Raw genomic sequence first — 23,060 nt, 5'->3', positions numbered from 1 at the left:
GAATTACCAAGAGGTTAAAATGTCAGCGCTTGGCAACTGCCTGGCTGATGGGAAGTGAGGGAGGGGGAGGAGTCAAAGATAGCTTCTGAGTTTCTGCCTTGGACTGAGAGGGAAAGAGAAAGGAGGGAGTAGGTTTAGGAAGGAAAAAGGGGACGCCCCCCAGGTTCAATTAGTTTGCTACAGCAGTTCACGGAACTTAGAAAAGCATTTTACTTCCTAGAGCACCAGTTTGTTATAAAAGGATCTAACTCAGGAGCAGCCAGCTGGGAAGAGAGGCATAGAGCAAGGGGTGTGGGAAGGAGAGATGGGCTTCCACACCCTCTCCAGGAAGCCACGCTCTGGCCACCTCCGGGTGCTCTCCAACCCGGAAGCTCATTGAATCTCCCAGTTCAAGAATATTTGTGGCGTTTTATCGGCAACTTCCCCTCTTCCCAGAGGTCAGCGGGTGGGGCTGAAAGCTCCCACCCTCTCATTACTTGGTCTTTCTGGTGATCAGCCGCATCCTGAGGCCATCTAGGGCCCCCCACCCAAGTTGCATCGTTAGCATCAACTTTAGTGTGCTCAATAGAGTCCCATCATGGGTAACAAAAGACTCTCCTATCAGAACATTCCAAGGGTTTTAGGTTTGTGCCAGGAATCCGGACTGGTCAAATAGATTTATTACACCACCCCAGTCCTGTCTACCGCCCTCATTTACTAGGTGCGGGGAAATGGGGCCTAGAAAGGTCGAAGGACTTTCTGCAATCCAAGTAGGTGACTCTTAGAACAGGGGCTTGAAACTCAAACTTTAAAGTCTTTGCCAGCTCTCTGTGCTCCCCAGGAGGCTCACCTTGGGGAACCTAAAAATGAGGTGCCCTGGCATTCTCTGATTTGTTTTATAATGTCTACATCCATCACACTTTCAGTGGAGAAGATTCTACTTTTACCTAAAATTTTATTTTCGATTGGTGCTAAATTTGTTTTTTTCTCCACTTATCCCCACCTCCACTCTAGCCCTGCATTTGCAAATCTTGCCGCTTTGGGAACACTTTTCCAATTCCAAAGTTGTCTTCATTCCTCAGACTGTGTTTAGAACTGGACTCTAGGGGGATACGCATCCGACTCTTGATTTCGACTCAGGTCATGATCTCATGGTTAATGGGTTCAAGCCCCACATCGGGATGGCAGTGTGGAGTCTGTTGGGGATTCTCTCCCTGCCCCTCCCTCTCCCTCTCCCTCCCCCGCCCTCAAAAATAAATAAATAAATAAACATTTAAAAAAAAATAAAAGGAACTGGACTCTGGGAAGTGCTACCAGGGTTTTGGAATGGATTCTCATTAAGAACTTTAATCTCCATGGCGGCCGATTCTTCCTTTAAAGCGTTTTTGCAAAGTTGGGTCTATTAAGGTACAATTGTCCTATTGCAAATTTTACCCTTTTTGGTGTGTGGTTCCCAGAACTTAGCCAACACATATCATTATATAACTAGCACCACTATTAAAATATAGAACATTTCCCTTCCACCCCCCCCCACCCCACCCCAGAGTTTCTCTTACTCTTCTTTGTAGTTAATCAACCCCAATACCCAACATCCAACCCCTGGCGACCAGTGACTTCTTTTCTGCCCCTATCATTTTTCCTTTTCCAGAAGGTCATGTAAGTGGAATTTTATAACATGGAGACTTTTGAGTCTGTTTCTTTCACGCCTCGTAACTACGTGAGACCTATCCATGTTGTTATGTATATCAGTAATCAGGAAACAAAATAAGTGAAGTACCTTTGAAGATATAGTTGGCCTTATTAAGTGCTCCATGAATCGGGCAGCGCCCCATGTAGCAGGTAGAGGGGAGCTCCAGGAGCTGTGCAAAACAGAAGGGTTTTCTAGACAGACATGAGATAGGGCAGTTAGCAAAAGAAAAGAAAGGGTTGTTTCAGACAAGGTCACTTTCCCTTAGGGACATATACAGGGTGTCTTATTAGGTGGATTGCTTCATCTTTCTTTGGGGCTTGGGGATGGCCCCTGTGACAGATTAACTCATTGGAGCTGACCGGAAAACATTTCTGACTAACTGGTTAAGACTACATTTCTGGGAAAGGTTGAAACTGGAATTAAGTGAGGTATTAAGCCCCGGTTTGGTGACTTGGCCTAGCATAAATAGCTCTGTTTGGGCCTGTGGTTTTCTTTTTAACAGTACTTTTTTTTTTTTCCTTTCTGTTGCTGAGTAGTATTTCATTATTGGACGTGGCACAGTTTGTTTAGCCATTAATCAGCTGAAGTTCATTTGTTTGCTTCTAGTTTCCGGCAGTTGTCAATAACGCTGCTATAAACACTTGAAGGCAAGTTTTGCTGTGAGCACAGGTTTTAATTTCTCTTGGGTAGACACCCAGAAGTGGCATTGTATTGCTGGAATGTTTGCTCAGTGAACGTTCAACGTTAGGAGAAACTGCCAGTTTCTCAACGTCATTGTCATCACTTGGTATGTTTTTTGTGTTTGTTTTTTTAACCCTTCTAATAGGGGTACAGCATATGTCATGGTGGTTTTAATTTACATTTCCCGAGTGACTGATGATGTTGGTCGTCTTTCCGTGTGCTTAACTGTCATCCCGTATTATGTTTGGTGAAGTGTTTCCTAAAATCTTTTGCCTGTTTTTTAGAAATCAGGTTGTTTGTTTTGAAAATATTTTTCCCAGTCTATGGCTTCTCTTTTCATTTTTCTAAGAGAGTATTTTTGGAGAGCAGAAGTTATTCGTTCTGATGAAGTCCACTAGTGGAGAAAATTAGCCCTGGACTAGACACTGCTCTGGTCCCACCTAACCAAGCCTAAAGGAAGACCTGAAAGGAATAAAATGTTTACAATGAACTCAACTGCCTCCCATAAAAATGTTCAAAAATATGTAACCAAATGCAGAAATATCTGACACCAGGTGAAATTCACAATGCCTAGCAACCAGTTACAATAGACAAAGGATAAAAATTCAACCCATAATAAGGAGAAAAATCAGTCATGAAGAAGAAACCCAGAAGTGACATCAACTATAGAATTAGTAGGCAAGAACATTCAAATAGTTGTTATATTATATTCCACATAGTCCTGAAGCTAGAGGAAAGATTAGACAAGCTAAGCAGGGACATAGTAAATACAAAAAAAAAAAAAAAATCACACAAATTGAACTTCTAGAGATGAAAATTATAATTACACTGGAAGGGTTTGACAACATACTGACTGCAGAAGAAAGGGTTAGTGAACTTGGAGACAGCAATAGAAACAATCCAAAATGAACAGAGAGAGGGGCGCCTGGGTGGCTCAGTCGGTTAAGCGGCCGACTTCGGCTCAGGTCACGATCTCGCGGTCCGTGAGTTCAAGCCCCGCGTCAGGCTCTATGCTGACAGCTCAGAGCCTGGAGCCTGTTTCAGATTCTGTGTCTCCCTCTCTCTGACCCTCCCCTGTTCATGCTTTGTCTCTCTCTGTCTCAAAAATAAACAAACGTTAAATTAAAAAAAAAAATTAAAAAAAAAATGAACAGAGAGAAAAGACAAAATAAAATGAATAGAGCATCTGTGAGAACTTTGGTTGGTCATATATACATGTAAGTCTGCTATTAGAATGTATCCTTTTTCTCTGATGCTTTTAAGAGTTCCTCTTTATGATATATTGTCGTAGTTTTCTTCCTGAGTCATGTGTTTGGGTTTTGTTGGGCTTCTTACCTGTGGGTTTACATTTATATCAGGTTTGGAAATGAAATTTTTCCTCCATTATTTTATCAGTTATCTTTTTCTGACCTCCTTTTCCCCATTATTTCCCATGACATGGATATTTGACCTCCAGAAGTGAGTAAATATAAGATTTTTTTTATTGTTTAAACCCCTATGGAAGATAATTGACTATTTAATGCAAAATAATAACAGTAACTTATTGGGTTTATACCTTATATAGAAGTGCAATGTGTGATAGTGATAGCACAAAACCTGGGAGGGATGAAATTGAAATATACTATTGTAAAGTCCTTATAGTAAAAGTTTTTCAAAAGTTTATTTATTTTTGGGAGACAGAGACAGAGCACAAGTAGGGGAGGGGCAGAGAGAGAGAGGGAGGCACAGAATCCGAAGCAGGCTCCAGGCTCTGAGCTGTCAGCACAGAGCCCGACATGGGGCTCGAACTCACGAACCACAAGATCATGACCTGACCTGAAATTGACACTTAACTGACTGAGCCACCCAGGCACCCCTGTAAGCTCTTTATATTATACATAATGTGGTATAACAGCACTTAAAAGACTGCTTTAAGGTAAAGATTCATACTATAAACCTTAAAGCAATTGCTTAAATAACAAAGCAAAGCATTATAGCTAATCACTGAAGAAATAAGATGAAGTAGAATCATAAAATATACTCAATTATTCCCAAAGGAGGTAGAAAAAGAGGAAAGGGGGGAAAAAAGGACAGATGGAACAAATAGAAAACAAAGAATAATATAAGCCTAAGCCTATTAATAATCTCATTAAATTTCAATGATTTACACATCAAATTAAAAGGCAGAGGTTGTCAGACTTGGTTAAAAACAAAAACAAAAACAAAAAAGCAAGACCCAACTTATATGGTGCATAAATAAAGTCAACCTTGGATATGAAGACGCAAATAGGTTAAAAGTAAAAGGATGGGGGGAGAAAACTCCATGCCAACACTAATCAAAAGTTGGAGAAGCTAAATAACAGACAAAGTATATTTCAGAGCAAAAATATTACAAGAGGCAGAAAGTTATGTCATAATGCTATAAAGCTTAAGTCATCACAAGGACAGAAAAATCATAAACACTCATGCATTTAACAGAGCTTGAAAATACATGGATCAAAATCTTATTGAACTTGCAAGGAGAAATGGACCAATTCAGAGAGTTCAATACCCTGATAATTGATAGGGAAAAAAAAAACAAATCAGTAATTTATAGAAGACTTGATCAACCAGCTTGATCTAATTTACATTTATAGAACATTGCACTCAACAACAGCTGAATGTACATTCTTTTCAAGTGCATACAATACACTTACCAAGCTAGATCATATTCTGGGCCAGCAGACAAGCTTCAGTAAATTTTAAAAGGTTCAAGACATATAAAGTATATCCTGTGACTACAGTGGTATTAAATTAGAAATTAATAACAGAAAGGCACATGGAAAATCCTCAAATATTTGGAAACCAAAGAACACATTTCTAAATAATCCTTGAGTCAATGCAGTAACCAAAAAACAAATGAGAATGTACATTGAACTGAGTGAAAGTGAAATGCAATATATTGGGATTTGAGGGATGTTCCTAAAGCAGTACTTAAGAGGAAATTGGTAGCATTAAATTATTAATTATTAAATGATTAGCATCCTTGAATTGTAATGCTACAAATTCAGACCAATGGGCTTAGATTCAAGCACAAGCTAGAGGAGGAAAATAACAAACCCCATGTAAATAAAAGAAAGGAAACAAATATCAAAGTGAAAAATCAATTAAATAGGGGGGAAAAGGAGAAAATCAATGCAACCAAGAGCAATAAAGGATCAGTAATATTGCTAGACTTCTAGCCAAACTGATCAGGAAAAAAAGAGAGAAGACACAAATTTGCAGTATCAGGAACAAGAGAGGCAACATCACTATAGAATCTATAGATATTAAAAGGATACTATGGAAATATTATTAATGACTTTATGCCTATACATTGACGACTTCCATTTAATGGAAAAAATACCTTGAAAGACACATATTACCAAAGTTCATTCGAGGAAAATTGATAATCTAAATAATGTTATGTCTGTTAAAGAAATTGAATTTGTAGGGGCTCCTGGGTGGCTCAGTAGATTAAGTGTTCTACTTTGACTCAGGTCATGATCCCACGGTTTGTGAGTTCGAGCCCCATGTCGGGCTCTGTGCTGACAGCTCAGAGCCTGGAGCCTGGTTTGGATTCTGTGTCTCCCTCTCTCTCTGCCCCTCCCCTGCTTGCACTCTCTCTCTCAAAAATAAGTAAAAACATAAAATATATATATATTAAAAAAAAAAGAAATTGAATTTGTAGTTAAAAATATTCCCACAGTGGAAGCACCTGGATGGCTCAGTTGGTTAAGCATCTGACTCTTATTCAGCTCAGGTCATGATCTCATCATTCATGAGTTCTACCTCTGCATCAGGCTCTGCACTAACAGCACAGAGCCTGCTTGGGATTCTGTCTCCCTCTCTATCTGCCCCTCCTCTGCTCACTCTCTATCTCTCTCTCTCAAAAATAAATAATAAATATATTTTTTTAATTCCCATGATGAAAACTACTGGAGTAAATGGCTTTACTGGGGAATCCACCAAATGTTTAAAGAGGAAATAATACCAATTCTATGCAAACTTTTCCAGAAAATTTAAGAGAAGATAATGCTTCTCACCTCATTCTATGAGGCCATTTCTATGATACCCAAACTGAGGATATTAGTAGCAAAAAAACCACAAAAATAAACCTGCAGGCCAATAATTACCATAATATAAATGCAAAAATTTTTAGCAGTACTTTAACAAATAGAATTCAACAATATATGAACAAGATAATACATCATATCCAACTGGTATTTATTTCAGGAAGGCGGGGTTGGTTAACATTTGCAAATGAATCAATGTAGTTCACCATATACACACAATAAAAAAGAAAAATCACTAAAAAAACAAAACCAAAAACAAACCTATATGATTATCTCAATAGATAACAAAAAAATGCATTTGACCAAATTCCACATCCATTCCTAATAAAATTTCCCAGCAAAGTAGGAATAGACATGATCCTCCTCCAATTAAGTAAGAGTATCTATGAAAATCCTTTAGCAAACATCATACTTAATATCAAATGGCTGAACATTTTGTACTAAGATCAGAAATAAGGCAAGGATGTCCATTCTCCCTACTCTTCAACATTGTACTAGAGATTCAGCTAGCGTAATAAGGCAAGAAAAAGAAATCACAAGCATCCAAATTGGAAAAGAAGAAGTAAAACTGTCTTTATTTGCAGACAACATGATCATCTGTGTATAAAATCCTTTGGAACTTACAAAAAAGTAATCACAACTAATAAGCAAGTTATGCAGGTTTGTAGGACACAAGATCAGTGTAGAAATTAAATCGTGTTTCTAGAACTAACAATCAGAAATGGGAGAAAAAATATAAGGTAGCTTAAAAAAGATGAAATAGGGATAAAGAAAGGCAAGATCTGTACACTAAAAACTATACATTGCTAACAGAAATTAAAGGAGACCTAAATAAAGAGAGATATACCATATATATGTATTATAAGACTCATATTGTTAAAATGTCAGTCTTGCTCAGTTGATCCAGTGACTTAATACAATTCTGTCAATATCCCTGCAAACCTTTTTTGCAGGTTTTGACAGGCTGGTTCTAAAATTAACATGAAAATGAAAGAGATCTACAATACCCAAAACAACTTTGAAAAGAACAAAGTTGTAAAACTTACCATCTTGATTTCAAGACTTATTATAAAGCAACAATAATTGAGACAACGTGGAATTGGCATCCAGATAGACAAATAGATCAATGGAAAAGTACATGCAGTCAATTTATTTTTGACGAAGGTATACAAGTAACTCAGTGGAGAAATCAATATTCTTTCAGTGAATGGTGCTGAAACAATTGAATATTCACATGTAACTGTAATCATATGAAAAGTTTTGACCCATAGTCATACCATATAAAAAGTCTACTCAGAATGGGGTGCCTGGGTGGCTCAATTGGTTGAGCGTCCAACTCCTGGTTTCAGCTCAGGTCATGATCTCTTGGTTTGCAAGTTCGAGCCCCACATAGGGCTCTACACTGACAATGCAGAGTCTGCTTAGGATTCTCTCTCTCCCTGTCTCTCTGCCTCTTCCCCGCTTTTGCACATGCACCCTCTCTCAATAAATAAATAAACAAAAAAAAATGTTTTTTAAAGTACTCAAAATGGATCATAGACCTAAATGTAAAACTAAAATGTACATTTAAAACCTGAAACTCTAAAACTAGGAGAAAACCTTTATAACCTTAGATGGAACAAAGAATTTTTAGATACAAAACCAAAAGCATGATCCATAAAAGGAAGATTGATAAATTGGACATCTTCAAGATTAAGAATTTTCGTCTTCAAAAGACAAGCCACAGACTGGCAGAAAATAATTGTCAATTACATATTTGATAAAGGACTTGTATCCAGAATATATTTTTAAAAAGAACTCTCAAAACCTGAAGATGGCCATGTAGGAGGCTCCTGAACTCACTTTCTCCCATGGAAACACAACATCGACAGCTACACATGGAACATTTTCTCTGAAAGAAATCCAGAAACTAGCTAAGTGACTCCAACGCAATGAGGAAATGAGGAAAAAAACCCACATTGAAATGGGTGGAAAAGGCAGAGAAATATGTCAATCTCACCAGAACCCAATCCCTGACATAGCAATCAATATACAAACGAGAGGGAACTCATCACCCTCAGCTCCTCCCTGAGTAATGAAAGGGTTTGTTTGACCCAACATCTAGCATTCCTATTTTTTAAGACTTCCACCTTGGGACCGCCTCCCAGAACTCCTGGCTCTGAAAAACAGTGGCTCTGGAAAACAATGGGGCTTGCATCCTTGAGACTATACCAAACAAAGAAACAGATTGTAGCAAACAAAGAAGCAGTTCTTTGGGCCTGGGAGGACTCCCTGTGGTTATCCCCCCAGGATGCGGTGCAGAAGCCACAGATAGAAATGTCTCCCAGTCTTTCCCTTAAAGAGACCTGTTTGCAGCCTGAGAGTTAGGCTTCTAATTTAACATATATCTAGGAACTGTGATCCTGCCCAAGACTGGGAGGCTAGCAAGCATGTCTCTACATTTTCCTTCTGTTAGTATCTCCCTGAAGGGGGAATGTGCACGGGTTTGGAGCCCTGACTTTAAATGCTACCACCTTTGAGTCAGCCTTCCAGTCACTGTTCATCTTACTTAGGTCCTCCCCTTTGCGACACTGACAAGGTCTTGGCCCACCCTCACTATTAGGAACCAGTGACTTGGACAATCACAAGGGTTTGGGGGCCAACAAAGACCTAAGCCTGGATTTTCTGAGAAGGTTCCTCTCCTGCATGAGACCATTCTGTGAAGGTTGGGAGAGGTGGCTGTTTTATCCAATGCACGGACACCAACACAGAGAGTCAAGGAAAATGAAAAGGAGTGTGTTCCAAACAAAAGAAGAAGTGAAAACTCCGGAAACAAACCTTAGTGAAACAAAGATAAATGGTTCACCCATAAAGAGTTCAAATTAGCGGTCATAAAAACTCCACGGAAATACAAAAGATCATGAGACTATTATGGACACTTATATGCAAACAAATCAGACAATCTAGAAGAAATGGATAAACTTCTAAAAACATACAACCTACCGAAGACTGAACTGGGAAGATCAACAGAAAATTTGAACAGAATCGCTAGTAAGGAGATTGAATCGGTAATGAAAAATCTACCAACAAAGAAAATCCAGGACCAGTTGGCTTCATTTGTGAATTCTACCAAACATTCAAGGAAGCATGAATGCCAATCTTTCCAGAAAATTCTTCCAGAAAAAAAGAAGAGAGGGAAACACAAAGTCATGTTATGAGGCAGCATAACCCTGAAACCAAAACCAGGCAAAGACATTACAAGAAATGAAAACTACAGGTCAATATCCCTGATGAAAATAGATGCACAAATTCTCCACAAAATATTTGCAATCCAAATTCAACAATACCTCAAAAAGGCCATACACGATATCTAGAGGGATTTGTCCCCGGGATGCCAGGGTGTGTCAGCATCTGCAAATCAATCGATGTGATATGCCACATTAACAAAATGGAGAACAAAACCCCTATGATCATCTCAATAGATGCAGAAGAAGCTTTTTAAAAAATTCAACATCCATTCATTGGGGGCTTAGATGGTTAAGCATCCCTGGATTTTTAACTCAGGTCGTGATCTCACAGTTTGTGAGATCAAGCCCAGTGACAGGTTCTGTGCTGACAGCTTAGAGCCTGTTTGGGATTCTGTCTCTCTGCCCCTTCCCTGCTTGCACTCTTTCTCTCTCAAAATAAATAAACGTTAAAAAAAAAAAGTAATTCCATTTACAGCTGCATCATAAAGAATAAAACACCTACGAATAAATATAACGGAGGAATTAACAACTCTGTACACTGAAAAGTGTAAGACATTGATCAAACACATTAAGACAAATACATGGAAAGAATGTCCATGGTCATGGATTAGAAGAATTAACATTGTCCAAATGTCCATGCTATTTAAAGCCACCTACAGAGTCAATGCAATCTCTATCAAAATTCCATGGCATTTTTCACAGAAATAGAAAAACAATCCTAAAATTTGTAATGAACCACAAAAGCCCCTAAATAACCAAAGCAATATGGAGAAAGAACAAAGTGAAAAGCATCACACTTTCTGATTTCAAACACTGTTACTGAGTTCTGTAGTATTTAAAACAGTACAGTTTTGGCACAAAAACAGACACGCAGATCAATGAAACAGAATAGAGAGCCCGGAAATAAACTCATGCACATGTGGTTAATTAATTTGTAACAAAGGGACCAAGCGTATACAGTCGGGGAAAGATGACGTATACAGTTGGGAAAACTGGACAGCCACATGCAAAATAATGAAACTACACCACTATCTTACGCCATACACAAAAATCTCGAAATAGGTTAAAGACTTGAATGTAAGACCTAAAACCATAAATCTCATAGAAGAAAACACAGGGGGTAATCTCCTTGACATCTGTCTTAACAAGATTAGATTTTTTTGGATTTGACACCAAAGGCAAAAGTAACAAGAGAAAGAATAAATGAATGGGACTACACAAAACTAAAAAGCTTTGGCACAGCATCAGAAACCATCAAAAATATGAAAAGGCAACCTATGGAATGGAAGAAAGCATTTGCAAATTATATATCTGATAAAGGATTAATATCTAAAATATAAAAATAACTCCTACAACTCAGTAGCAACAAGGAAGAAAGAAAGAAAGAAAGAAAAAAAGAAAGAAAGAAAGAAAAGAAAGAAAGAGAAAAAAAAGAAGAAAAAGAAATCTGGTTGGAAAATGCACAGAAGAAATGAGTAGACCCTTTTCCCAAAGAGGACAGCATCACTAATCATTAGGGAAATGCAGATCAAAACCACAATGTCAGAATTCTAACCACCTGTTAGAATTGCTGTCATTAAAGAGACAAAAGATGACAAGCGTTGGCAAGGATATGAACAAAAGAGAACCCTTGTGCACTATTAGAGGGAATGTGTACAGCTACTTTGGAAGAGTATATAAGTTACCAAAAAAATTAAAAATAGAGCCTTTGATCCACCAATTCGACTTCAGGGTGTGTATCTGAAGGATAATCACTATCTCAGATAGATATCTGCAACCCCCCCCCCCAACAGCACTTTTTACAGTAGCCAAGACTTGGAAACAACTTCAGTATCCACTGATGGATGAGCAGTTAAAGAAAATGTGAGATAGATACGTAGGTAGGCAGGTAGGTGGATATACATCTATATGTATACTGTTTTCCATAGTAGCTGTGCCCCTTTACATCCCCTCCAATAGTGTACAAGGGTTCTCTCTCTCTCTTTTCTAATGTTTACTTATTTCTGAGAGAGAGAGAGCATGAGTGGGAGAGGGACAGAGAGAGACACACACACACAGAATCCGAAGCAGGCTCCAGGCTCTGAGCTGTCAGCACAGAGCCCGACGTGGGGCTCAAACCCACGGACCACGAGATCATGACCTGAACCAAAGACGAACGCTTAACTGACTGAGCCACCCACGTGCCCCACAAGGGTTCTTTTTTTGTCCATATCCTCGCCAACACTTGTCATCTCTTGTCTTTTAAATGATGTTTATTCTAGCAGGTGTTAGATAACATTTCATTGTGGGTTGTTTTTTTTTAATTTTTTAAGTTTGTTTATTTTGTGAGAGAAAGAGTGCAAGCAGGGAAGGGACAGAGAGAGGGAGAAAGAGAGAGAATCCCAAGCAGGCTCCTCACTGCCAGCTCAAAACCAGATGTGGGGCTCTAACTCATGAAACTGTGAGAAAATGACCAGAGCTGAATCCAAGAGTCAGATGCTTAACCAACTGAGCCACCCAGGTGCCCCATCACTGTGGTTTTGATTTGTATTTCCCTAATGATTAGTGATGTTGCCCTCCTTGGAAAAAGGAGGCACAGTTTCCAACCAGATTTCTTTTTCCTCTCTCTCTCTCTCTCTCTCTCTCTCTCTCTCTCTCTCTCTCTTTTGTTGTTGCTATTGAGATAGGTATCTATCTATTTATGAATATTATTCCACTGTAAAAAAAGAAAGAAATTTTTGACAACATGAATGGACCTTGGGGGCATTATGCTAAGTGAAATGAGTCAGAGAGAGTAAGATAAATACTGCACGATCTCACTAATCTGTAGAATCTAAAAAGTCAAACTCACAGAAACAGATCAGATTGGTGGTTGTGAGAGGCATGGGTTGGGGGTGGAAGAAATGGGTGAAGGTGGTCAGAAGGTACAAACCTCCAGTTACAAAATAAATTCTGGGGATGTAATTGTATACCTTAACCTTATACAATGTTACATGTTGACAGTAACATAATGAAACTAGGAGGAAAAAACTATCAAAACAATAATAAGAAAATAAGCGACCCAGTTTTAAAAGGCTTGAATTGGACAAAATATGTGGACAGAAACACTGCCAAAGAACATAAAGTATGTCATATAAGCATCTGAAAGGATACTGAACATCATTAGTAGGAAAATCAATGTTAAAACCACAATGAGATATCATATACCTAGTACAATGGCTAAAATTAAAAATTCTCATCACACCAAGTGTTGGTCAGGATGTGAATTCCACAGCTGGAATCCCCATACAATGACAATAGGGATATAAAATGATACAACCTCTTTGGAGAGCAGTTTGGCACCAGAAAGTTACATAGACACCTCCCTCCTATATGACTTGGGTACTCCAATCCTTGGTATTTAGTCAAGAAAAATAAAAGCATATGTCCATACCCAGACTTTCATACAAATATTCATAGCAGCTTTATTTGTAAGAGGCTAAAAGTGGAAACAATTTAAATTCTGTCAACAGGTAAATGAATTCAAATATTGTGTTATATCTATAAAATAGACTACTACCCATCAGTTAAAAGGCATGAGCAACTGATATACTGCTACAATAGGGATGAATCTAAAAATAATACATACTGGGGCACCTGGGTGGCTCAGTCGGTTAAGCGCCGACTTCAGCTCAGGTCACGATCTCGCGGTCTGTGAGTTGGAGCCCCGCGTCGGGCTCTGGGCTGATGGCTCAGAGCCTGGAGCCTGCTTCCGGTTCTGTGTCTCCCTCTCTCTCTGCCCCTCCCCCGTTCATGCTCTGTCTCTCTCTGTCTCAAAAATAAATAAACGTTAAAAAAAAAAAATTTTTTTTAAATAAAAATAATACATACTGATAGAAGCCAGACAAAACCAGAAATTTCGTACTATGTGATTCCATTTATATGAAATCCTGGAAAATTCAAGCTAATCTATAGTGACAGAAAGGAGATCAGAGGTTGCTTGGTGTGTGGCTGTGGGGTGAGTAGGAGGAAGCGATTACAGAGAGGCAGGCACGTGGCAACTTTTGGGGGCACAGAAACTTGACTGTGGCGACGGTTTTACAGATAGATATGTATTTATGTCAAAACTTACCAAATTATGCATTCTAAATATGTTCAACTTATTGTATATTAATTATACTGAATAAAACTATTTGAAAAAAGAGTGGGGAGGGGCAAAAACCACTAGGGAATAGCATAGAGCAGGGAAAGTTCTTGAATTCTCTAATTTTGTTTTGTTTCCCCCTATCCCTTGCAGCTGTGCTCATTTGATTTCCTTTAAAAGACTAGGGTTGGGGCACCTGACTGGCTCAGACGGAAGGACATGCAACGCTTGATCTCGGGGTCCTGAGTTCGAGCCCCATGTTGGGTCTAGAGATTTTTTTTTAAAAAAAGAAAAAGGGGACAAAAAAGACTAGGAGCTATATTAAGGGAATTAAAAAGTCCATAATGACTAAATGCTAATGTGATTGTAGTAAAACTATTAAATTCACACCTTACATGTAGCTATATAAATTGGCATGGCACCTTTGGAAAACCAAATGGCGATGCATTCCAAGAACCATTTAAGTAGGTTTATATCCTTTAATCCACTAATTCCACTTCCAGAAATTGATACTAAAGAAATACCATTTTATTTTATCTTATCTTATCTTGTTTTAAGTTTATTTATTTTGAGGGAGAGAGCGAGACAGAGAGAGAGTGTGCGCACTCGTGAGCAGGGGAGGGGCGGAGAGAGAGGGAGACCGAGGATCCCAAGCAGGATCTGCACTGTCAGCACCGAGCCCAACAGACCGCTCGATCCCACGAACTGTGTGATCGTGACCTGAGCCGAAATCAAGAGTCGGACGTTTAACCGACTGAACCACCCAGGCCCCCCAAATGACGGTTTTGGTTTTTTTTAATACGATATTTATTGTCAAATTGGTTTCCAGGCAACACCCAGTGCTCATCCCAACAGGTGCCCTCCTCCATGCCCATCGCCCACTTTCCCCCACAGTTTTGTTTTTTTTTTAAAGACATAAACTTATTTTCTGGAGAGGCAGAAAATAAAATTTAGAAAGCTTTCAAACGCATGAAGAAAGCTGAATCATAAGATAGAGGATGAGAAAGCCGAAAAGCAACCCGATTTCCACTGCAGGACCCCCACACGAGTACAAATTGCTAGCAGCAGGCTCCCAGAACGTGGGCTGCCCACGCGAGAGAGGAGTCTCCCCTGGGGAATCTGATTAGCCCAGGAGAAAACCTAAAAATAACCATACAGAGACGATGGGACAGCAAGTCAGACTTCATTCTTATATATGAGCACACTGTCCAGGATCGTCAATCATTTGGGGGAAAACATCCAAATGATAGGAGAACAGAAGGTGAAGGAGAGACAAAGAATCAAAGAAATAATTCAAAAACCTTTTCCTAAGAGAAGAATATGAGTTTCTGGATTGAAAAGGCCCCCTGAGCATCTTGCACGACGGATGAAAATACTGGCCGTAAGGCACCTAATTCTAAAACTTTCAGGGCACAAAGGAAACATTTCACAAGCATCCGTAAAGAAGAAGAAACCGCTTGCATGCAAATAATCAGTTCTCAGGGCACTACCCTTACTTCAAATTTTTAGCAGCCACTATGCTTATTTCACATGGTCAATATCACATTGGACGGCACGAAGACTATTTCTATCATTGCAGAACCTTCTAGAAGACAGCACTGCTCCAAGTACCCCTGCCCCTGATTCATAGTGAGACTTGATTTTGATGAAGTTGTATTTCATATGTACTTTCCCGTTGGCCACCTTTGCCAGATTAATTTTGTTTTGTTGTTTTGTTGTACAATGAATACATACTTTCTTTTCAAGGTGTGCGTGTTATCAACATCCTTGTCTTTATTTTGTTTTACAGTTGTTTTTTCAGCAATGATATTTGAGACTATTACAAATCAAGATCTGCCTGTGATCAAGTGTGTTTTAATCAATCATAAGAACAATGATTCATCACTGGGGATATCATCATCGTATCCCATGGTAAAGTAATGTTAAAATTCTAACTTTAGCTATTTTCTCTAGAGACCATACTTTGTAAGCTGTTGAGGCCTGCCATGGCCATATGGATTTTTCTTTCTGTGTTTGTAAGTATATTATGTACTCGTATGCACTCCATTCCATCCAGATCACATTCTCTCGGGTTTGAATTCAGGAAGGACACCAATGCTGAGCATGAATAAGTAACAGAAATTACCCTTTCTCCTTGAAGAGAACCCAAGCTTCTCCCTCAAACCTGAGCCCCTAATTTCCAACTGCCTCCTGGTTATGGTTAAAATGGGTTTTCCGTTTGCTCATTAAAATCTACCTATTTTATTTCATCTCTACTTCCCCAAACCTGCTCCTATACTTGTATTAACTGATTTCTGTTTCGGGCCCTGTCTAGTTCCCAGGCTTGAAAGGTCAGCATCCTTTTGGGCTGCTTCCTCTCTCTCCCTTACCTTCACATTCGGTCAGTTACCAAGTCTTGTCAATTTCCTTGCTTTGATAGTTCTCACTTAATCTCCTCCTATTCTCTGGTCCCACAGCCACTTCCAGAATTCAAGCCCTCAGTATCTCCCCCATAATCCCAATGATATCGCAAGGGACTTCTTCCTTCTAGAGTTCATCTCAGACAGGGCTGCCAGACTGTTCTTTCTGAGGCACAGCTACATCCTTCACTGCCTGGCTTGGACCCTTCAGTGACGTCCCATTAAGCTGACATGAGATTGCTCTATTATCCGACTCTGGCTCCGTTGGGTTCCACCTTTGTTCTTCATCACCCTTCTCCTCCAAGCAGTTCGTATAACAGCTTAGGTATTTACTCAGAGGAAGGAAGCTTAAATAATAGAGGACTGAAAATATTTCAAAATATTAGAAATATACAGCAAAAAGGGAGCATACCTTAGCCGATTCCGTGAACATTTTCAGTGAAGGATTCATGCCGATGGGTAGTCACTGTTTTCTTTTACATGGGTGTAATACCTAAACACATAACATGATGCCCTGAACTTCACTCCCCACCCCCCTAAAATCAGAGATAGCGAAAATATTCTCAAATTTTAAAAATAGTGTGAATTTTATAAGAATATAAAACTTCCGGGGGCGCCTGGGTGGCTTAGTCGGTTAAGCGTCCGACTTCGGCTCAGGTCCCGATCTCATGGCTTGTGAGTTCGAGCCCCGCGTCGGGCTCTGGGCTGACAGCTCAGAGGCTGGAGCCTGTTTCAGATTCTGTGTCTCCCTCTCTCTGCCCCTCCCCTGTTCACACTCTGTCCCTGTCTCTCTCAAAAATAAATAAACATTAAAAATAAATAAATAAATAAATAAATAAATAAATAAATAAATAAATAAAACTTCTGATTTAAAACATGATTTTTTATGTCAGATTTTTAACAGAAATTGGCCTCATAACATATTGCTTATTAATAATGACATTTTGCATACACAGGATTTCAGTGTGGACAAAAAAATGTTAATATTATTTGCCATGATGTTTTAAACTTTTATTGTCTTTTCAACTTAAGAAAATAGCTGCTTACGTTTAAGTGTTTTCTTATAAAATACAGTCTTCAAAAAGAGCTAACAATGGGTCTTGGTTCCTTGTATTAAGTCCTGCATTATTTTTTTCATGCAGTATAAATTGTATGCTTATGCAATATTCAGGGTTGGATTAAGACCTCATTGCTCTCAAATAGCATTTAACAGACAATCCTGCAAATCCTAGATGCTGCAAAGATGTGCACTCTGCATAGCTTTTACCTCCTTGAAGTTGAAGCTGCTCTTTTTGGGTATTTTCCTACTTTAACGTGAAGTGGATTATTAGGGTAGCAGCGTTCTTGAAAATAATGGTTTAGATTTCATCCACAGTTCACATGGCTCAGATGAGACATCTTTCTTTCTTTCTTTTTTTTAAAGTTTATTTATTTTTGAGAGAGAGAGAGTGACAGAGCGTGAGCAGGGGAGGGGCAGAGAGAGAGAGAGACGCAGAATCCACAGCAGGCTCCAGGCTCCGAGCTGTCAGCACGAGCCCGATGCGGGGCTCGAACTCACGAGCTGTGAGATCATGACCTGAGCCGAAGTCAGGGGCTTAACCGACCGTGCCACCCAGGTGCCCCAGATGAGACATCTTTCTGGGAATCTCATAGTTCGGGCGCGTTCTGAATAACCAAGCACTCTAGTAGACAAAACGTGCCAATGTAACTCGAATAAATAGGCAGCTACATCCTTAGCTGTGTTACCAATATATCCTAGAACCAAAGTAAGATGATTTTACTGTTCCCCCAACCCACTTAATTGTTTAAAGTCATCATTTATCATTTCTGTTTGAAGATGAATGTGGTGTGGGTGCTGGGTTTCTCCACTGCAGAGTTACTGTTTGTTTTCTTTGTAATTAACAAGTATCTGGAGGAAGATGCAAATATCCGGTCTCTCCTCCAATTTTCACCTACTGATTTTAGCACCCAGTGGGGATCTTGCCACAACAGTTTTACTGTGATGTTCGCCTAAGGGTGATTTTCTTTTTCCCCCATTCCCTCTACATTTATACAGTGGAATTCTGTGAAGAAGAGCCATCTCTTCTTTCTACTCAATTCATTCCTATCAATATGGACTCAGAGATATTTATTCTATTCTATGAGTTATGACCTGAGACTATCATTTTTATTATGGTATTCAGATTTGTCCAACTTAGGCCATTGGGAGCCACTTCATATTGACTTCTGTGTCATTTCAACACATTCCCTTGTTTTCTCAAGCACTTCCTTACTTTCCAGGGCTGCAGGACAGTTCAGCCCTGGAATGAGCCATTTCTCTAAAAAGCTCTCCAAAACACTGGAGAATGGTGTTTAGAAACCAAGGTCTGAGAGTTGGGTGTGCTCATTGCTATTGGGACGTCATTGCCTCTAGGCAATGTATGTACTTACACTACTCCCCCCCCCCCCCCACACACACACACTCTATTTATCTCTCTATCATCTCTATATCTATCTATTTACCTATCTATGTATATACCACCAGAAATCATGCTGATAACTTTGCTTTCAATTCAGCTTTCAATTCAGCAAAGGGTTTATTCAACCTTTTCTTCTTTCCAATTTTGTACTTCGTTCTTCGAGAGTAAGAAACCTGGTTCTAATTATCTATAATAAATGACTTATGTAAACCTAGTGTATACATAACCTGATTTCAGAATTGCTAACCCACACCCCAGTGAGAAACAGAATTACTAACTCGAATACAGCCTTTGTGTACAATTCTTTTTGTCTTTAACTTTATAGTGTCCAACATAATATTTTTCTTTTCTTTACGTTTATTTATTCATCTTTGAGAGAGAGGAAGAGAGAGGGAGGGCACGAGTGAGTGCAGGGCACAGAGAGTAAGAGACAAAGAATCCCAAGCAGGCTCCACACTGTCAGTGCAGAGCCTGATATGGGACTTGAACTCATGAACCACGAGATCATGACCTGAGCTGAAATCAAGAGTAGGACACTTTACCGACTGAGCCACCGAGGTGCCCCAAGCACACATAGTTGTATTAGCTATTGCCACATGCTCCCCAGAAGGGTTGTACCAGCGTGCGTTCCTCCAGAAATGTATAGAATAGCTGCTTCCTCCCAACCTCACCAACAAAACGTGTGGTCATACGTCAAAATTTTTGGCAGATTGACAGATAAGTAGTATCTCAGTGTTGTTGTTGTTGTTGTTGTTTTTAAGTTTAGTTATTTATTTTCAGAGAGAGAATGTGAGCAGGGGAGGGGCAGAGAGAGAGCGAGAGAGAAAGAATCCCAAGCAGACTCTGTACTGGCAGCACGGAGCCTGACATGGGGCTCGAACGTAAGAACCGTGAGATCATGAGCTGAGCTGAAAGCAAGAGTCGGACGCTTAACCAATTGAACCACCCAGGTGCCCCTCAGTGTTGTTTTAATTTATATTTTCTAATTATAATTGAGTTTGAACATTTTTTTCATATGTTCAAGGGCAAGTCTTTCTATCTGTCTCTGGTGAACTGTCTACTCAGTTCTTTCTCCCATTTTTCTTTTGTGTTTTGGTCCTGCATCCCTCATTGTCAAAAAAATTCTTTATAAATTAGGGGGATTTATTTGTAGTCTGTGTTGCAAATATTTTCTTCCAGCACGTCGGGTTTTTTTATTTTGTTTCGTTTTGTTTTTACTTTATTCTGTGCCTGTCTTTTAAGACCCAGCTCGAAAATAAATAAAACATTAAAAAAAAAAATTTTTAAGGGGGGACTGGGTGGCTTAGTACCGCTCAGGCCATGATCTCATTGTTTGTGAGTTTGAGCCCCACGTCAAGCTCCGGGCCATGGAGCCTGCTTTGGATTGTGTGTCTCCCTCTCTTTCCCTGCCCCTCCCCTGCACGCACTGTCTCTCAGAAAATAAATAAAATATTAAAAAAAAAAAAAAAGACCCAGCTTAATTTCTGGATTTCAATGAAGCATCCCCACCACCCCCATCCCAGCTTGGAAGTTACCTGTCTCTTCTCCAAAGTTCCAGAGCACTCAAATTTACCTTTCTTTCTTTTCTTTTTTTTTTTTTTAAGATTTTTTGTTAATGTTTATTTATTTTTGAGAGAGAGAGAGAGAACAGAGTGCGAGCAGGGGAGGGGCAGAGAGAGAGGGAGACCCAGAATCCCAAGCAGGCTCCAGACTCTGAGCTGCCAACACAGAGCCCGACGTGGGGCTCGAACCCACGAATCGCGAGATCATGACCTGAGCTGAAGTCAGATGCTTATCCGACTGAGCCACCCAGGCGCCCCCATCAAAGTAGTTGGTGTCTTTTCATGGGGCACATTGTATTTCACCCGGTGTTTTAGTTATTCCTTCCTACTAGACTTGAAACCCTTTAAGGACAAAATCAATGTCTTTTCTTCCTAGTCCCATAGTGCCCAGTAGATGGTCTAGCACTTATCAGATATTGAGTACATGAACTTACCCGTTACTTGCTGAATAAATGAATACAGAAAGCCAGAAGTATGGCTTGTGATCAGTAGCAGAAGACCTACCTACCCTGCTCTTCACCTGAAGAAGCCTGTGTGTGTGTGTGTGTGTGTGTGTGTGTGTGTGTGTCTTCATGCACATGTGTGCGTGGGCATGTTGTGCTGGGTGTTAGGAGAGTGACAGGTGAAGGGTCCCGAGACAGAAGTTGCTATCACACCTTCCTCTCAACATAACCTCAGTTACTTAAAGCCACCAAGAAGTATGGTGGTGGCAGTGAGCCAAGGTGGGGGGTGGAGGGGTGGGAATCTGCCCAGAAAATATTTTGGTTTTTAGGTTTTTAAGTTTTTAAGTTTCTTCTAACACAGGTACCAATTTGCCATTGCCATGTAGATTCTTATCGACATACCAATAATCACAAACACAGTTACCCGCCTATTACGAATTTTGTGACTATTGTTTGTACATTAGTTTGCTAGAGCGGCCGTAACACAGTATCACAGACTGACCTAAACAACAAATTTATTGTCTCGTAGTTCTGGAGGCTAGAAGTGTGAAATCGAGACGTCCTCAGGGTTGGTCCCTTCTGAAGGCTCTGTTCCAGGCCTTTCTCCTTGGCCCTTAGAGCTCTATCTTCATTTTCTTTTCTTTTTTTTTTTAAGTTTATTGATTTATTTTGAGAGAGAGAGAGAGCAGGGGAGGGGCAGAGAAAGGGAGAGAGAGAATCCCAAGCAGGCTCTGAACACAGGGCTCGAACTCATGAACTGTGAGATCATGCCCCAAGCCAGAATCAAGAGTCGGACGCTACCTACTGAGCCCCCCACGTGCCCCACTGTCGTCACTTTCACATGGCACGCTTCCGGGTGTGTGTTTCCTTCAAATTGCCCCTTCCTGTCAGCACGCCAGGCACACTGGATTAGAGCCCATCCAAATGGCCTCGTTTTAACTTGATCACCTGTGGAAAGGCCTTATTTTGGATAAGGTCACATTCTGAAGCAGTGGGGCTTAAGATGCAACATCTGAATTTTAGGGGGAACACAATTCAACTCCCAACAGTGTGTCAAATATATTAGAAATGCAGCCTAAAGTTATCTATCTTTTCTATAGAAAATTGTGAATAATAGGATTTTCGGTCAGTGACATGTTCTCCGGTGTCTACCTCCTTGATAAAGGTCCCAGTCAGGGGCGCCCGGGTGGCTCAGTCGCTTAAGCCTCGGACTTCAGCTTAGGTCCTGATCTCGCAGTTCGTGAGTTCAGGCCCCGCCTCGGGCTCCGTGCTGACAGCTCCGAGCCTGGAGTCTGCTTCGGAGTCTGTGTCTCCCTCTCTCTCTCTCTTTCTCTCTCTCTCTCTCTCTGCCCCCCACCCCCGCTCGTGCTCTGTCTTTTTCTCTCTCTTTCTCAAAAAGAAATAAAAACATTAAAGAAAAAAAGAAAGGTTCCAGCCAAGAAGAGGATGCATCAAACGTGCCCTTGTAGTCAATTCACGTTGTTTCCACTCAGGCATCAGAACCCGCAGAAGACCTTGGGTGTGCCTTGAAACCCGAGAGCACAGAGGTGGTTTATGGAGCGGCCACTGTGGAAGTGGACATATCTGCATCCATCACACTGCAAGTCCTGGTCAACACCCCAGGGAACATTTCCTGTCTCTGGGTCTTTAAGCACAGCTCGCTGAATTGCCAGCCACACTTTGATTTACAAAACAGGTAACTGGGCTGGAGGATGGGGGGGGGGGGGAGGGGGGAGGGGGGAGGGGGCGGAGAGAGGGTGGGTTGGGGAATGTGCCCCCACAAGGATTTTTGGAGGAAAACATCCTGGCCGCAGAATGTGGTTCATACGGTGTTTCTTTTCAAATTTCTATCCATATCCATTATAACTCTTTATCTCCAGAGAAATGCTGAACTAAAAATACAGTTAGGACATGAATACCTGGCATTAAATAGTTGTCAGACCTATAGGATGTACCACACGGAAAGTGAGTTCTAATGTTAACTGTGACCTTGAGTGAGTACCCGTGTTGGGTCACCAGTTGTAACAAATATACCACACCTATGCAAGATGTTAATAATAGTGAAAACTGCGTGGGGAGGACATAAGTGGGATCTCTCTGTACTCTCTGCTCAATTTTTCTGTCAATCTAGATTTACTCTAAAAAAAGAAAAAAAGCCGGTTAACTTAAAAAATGACATATAGATACACAGATATAGTTAGGGCTTAAGAAGGCAGTGAATGGCTGGAAAAATGTACAACAAATAGTGAAAAGAGTATTTGGGATTTTTAGGATGTCTTACTTTTTTAATCGGATCTTGTCTGAAAGGTAAAATGTTAGAAACTTTTCACTCTCCTTAAAGTAGTCAGAAGCTGCTTTTTGGGGAATGCTCGGGGAAAGAACATTTGGTTTTAATCTGTTTTGTTTCATAGTCTGATGAGCAGAATTGCAATGATGGGCGACAGT

The 23,060-nt window shown here is 40.2% G+C and overlaps 1 protein-coding gene across 4 annotated transcripts in view; it reads left to right on the top strand.

Annotated features, from left to right (window-relative positions):
* FLT3 (fms related receptor tyrosine kinase 3) overlaps positions 1-23,060 on the top strand; it is a 122,090-nt gene that overhangs the window by 52,791 nt on the left and 46,239 nt on the right. For all 4 annotated transcript variants that reach the window (XM_042989084.1, XM_042989203.1, XM_042989143.1 and 1 more), the window contains 2 exons: positions 15,542-15,663; positions 22,109-22,311. In XM_042989084.1, coding sequence (XP_042845018.1) covers positions 15,556-15,663; positions 22,109-22,311 — 311 coding nt within the window. In that variant the 5' untranslated portion in view covers positions 15,542-15,555. The remainder of the gene's footprint in view (positions 1-15,541; positions 15,664-22,108; positions 22,312-23,060) is intronic.

Source organism: Panthera tigris, chromosome A1 (assembly GCF_018350195.1).
Source record: "Panthera tigris isolate Pti1 chromosome A1, P.tigris_Pti1_mat1.1, whole genome shotgun sequence".
NCBI lineage: Eukaryota > Metazoa > Chordata > Mammalia > Carnivora > Felidae > Panthera > Panthera tigris.
This window is presented reverse-complemented; position numbering and strand designations above follow the sequence as displayed.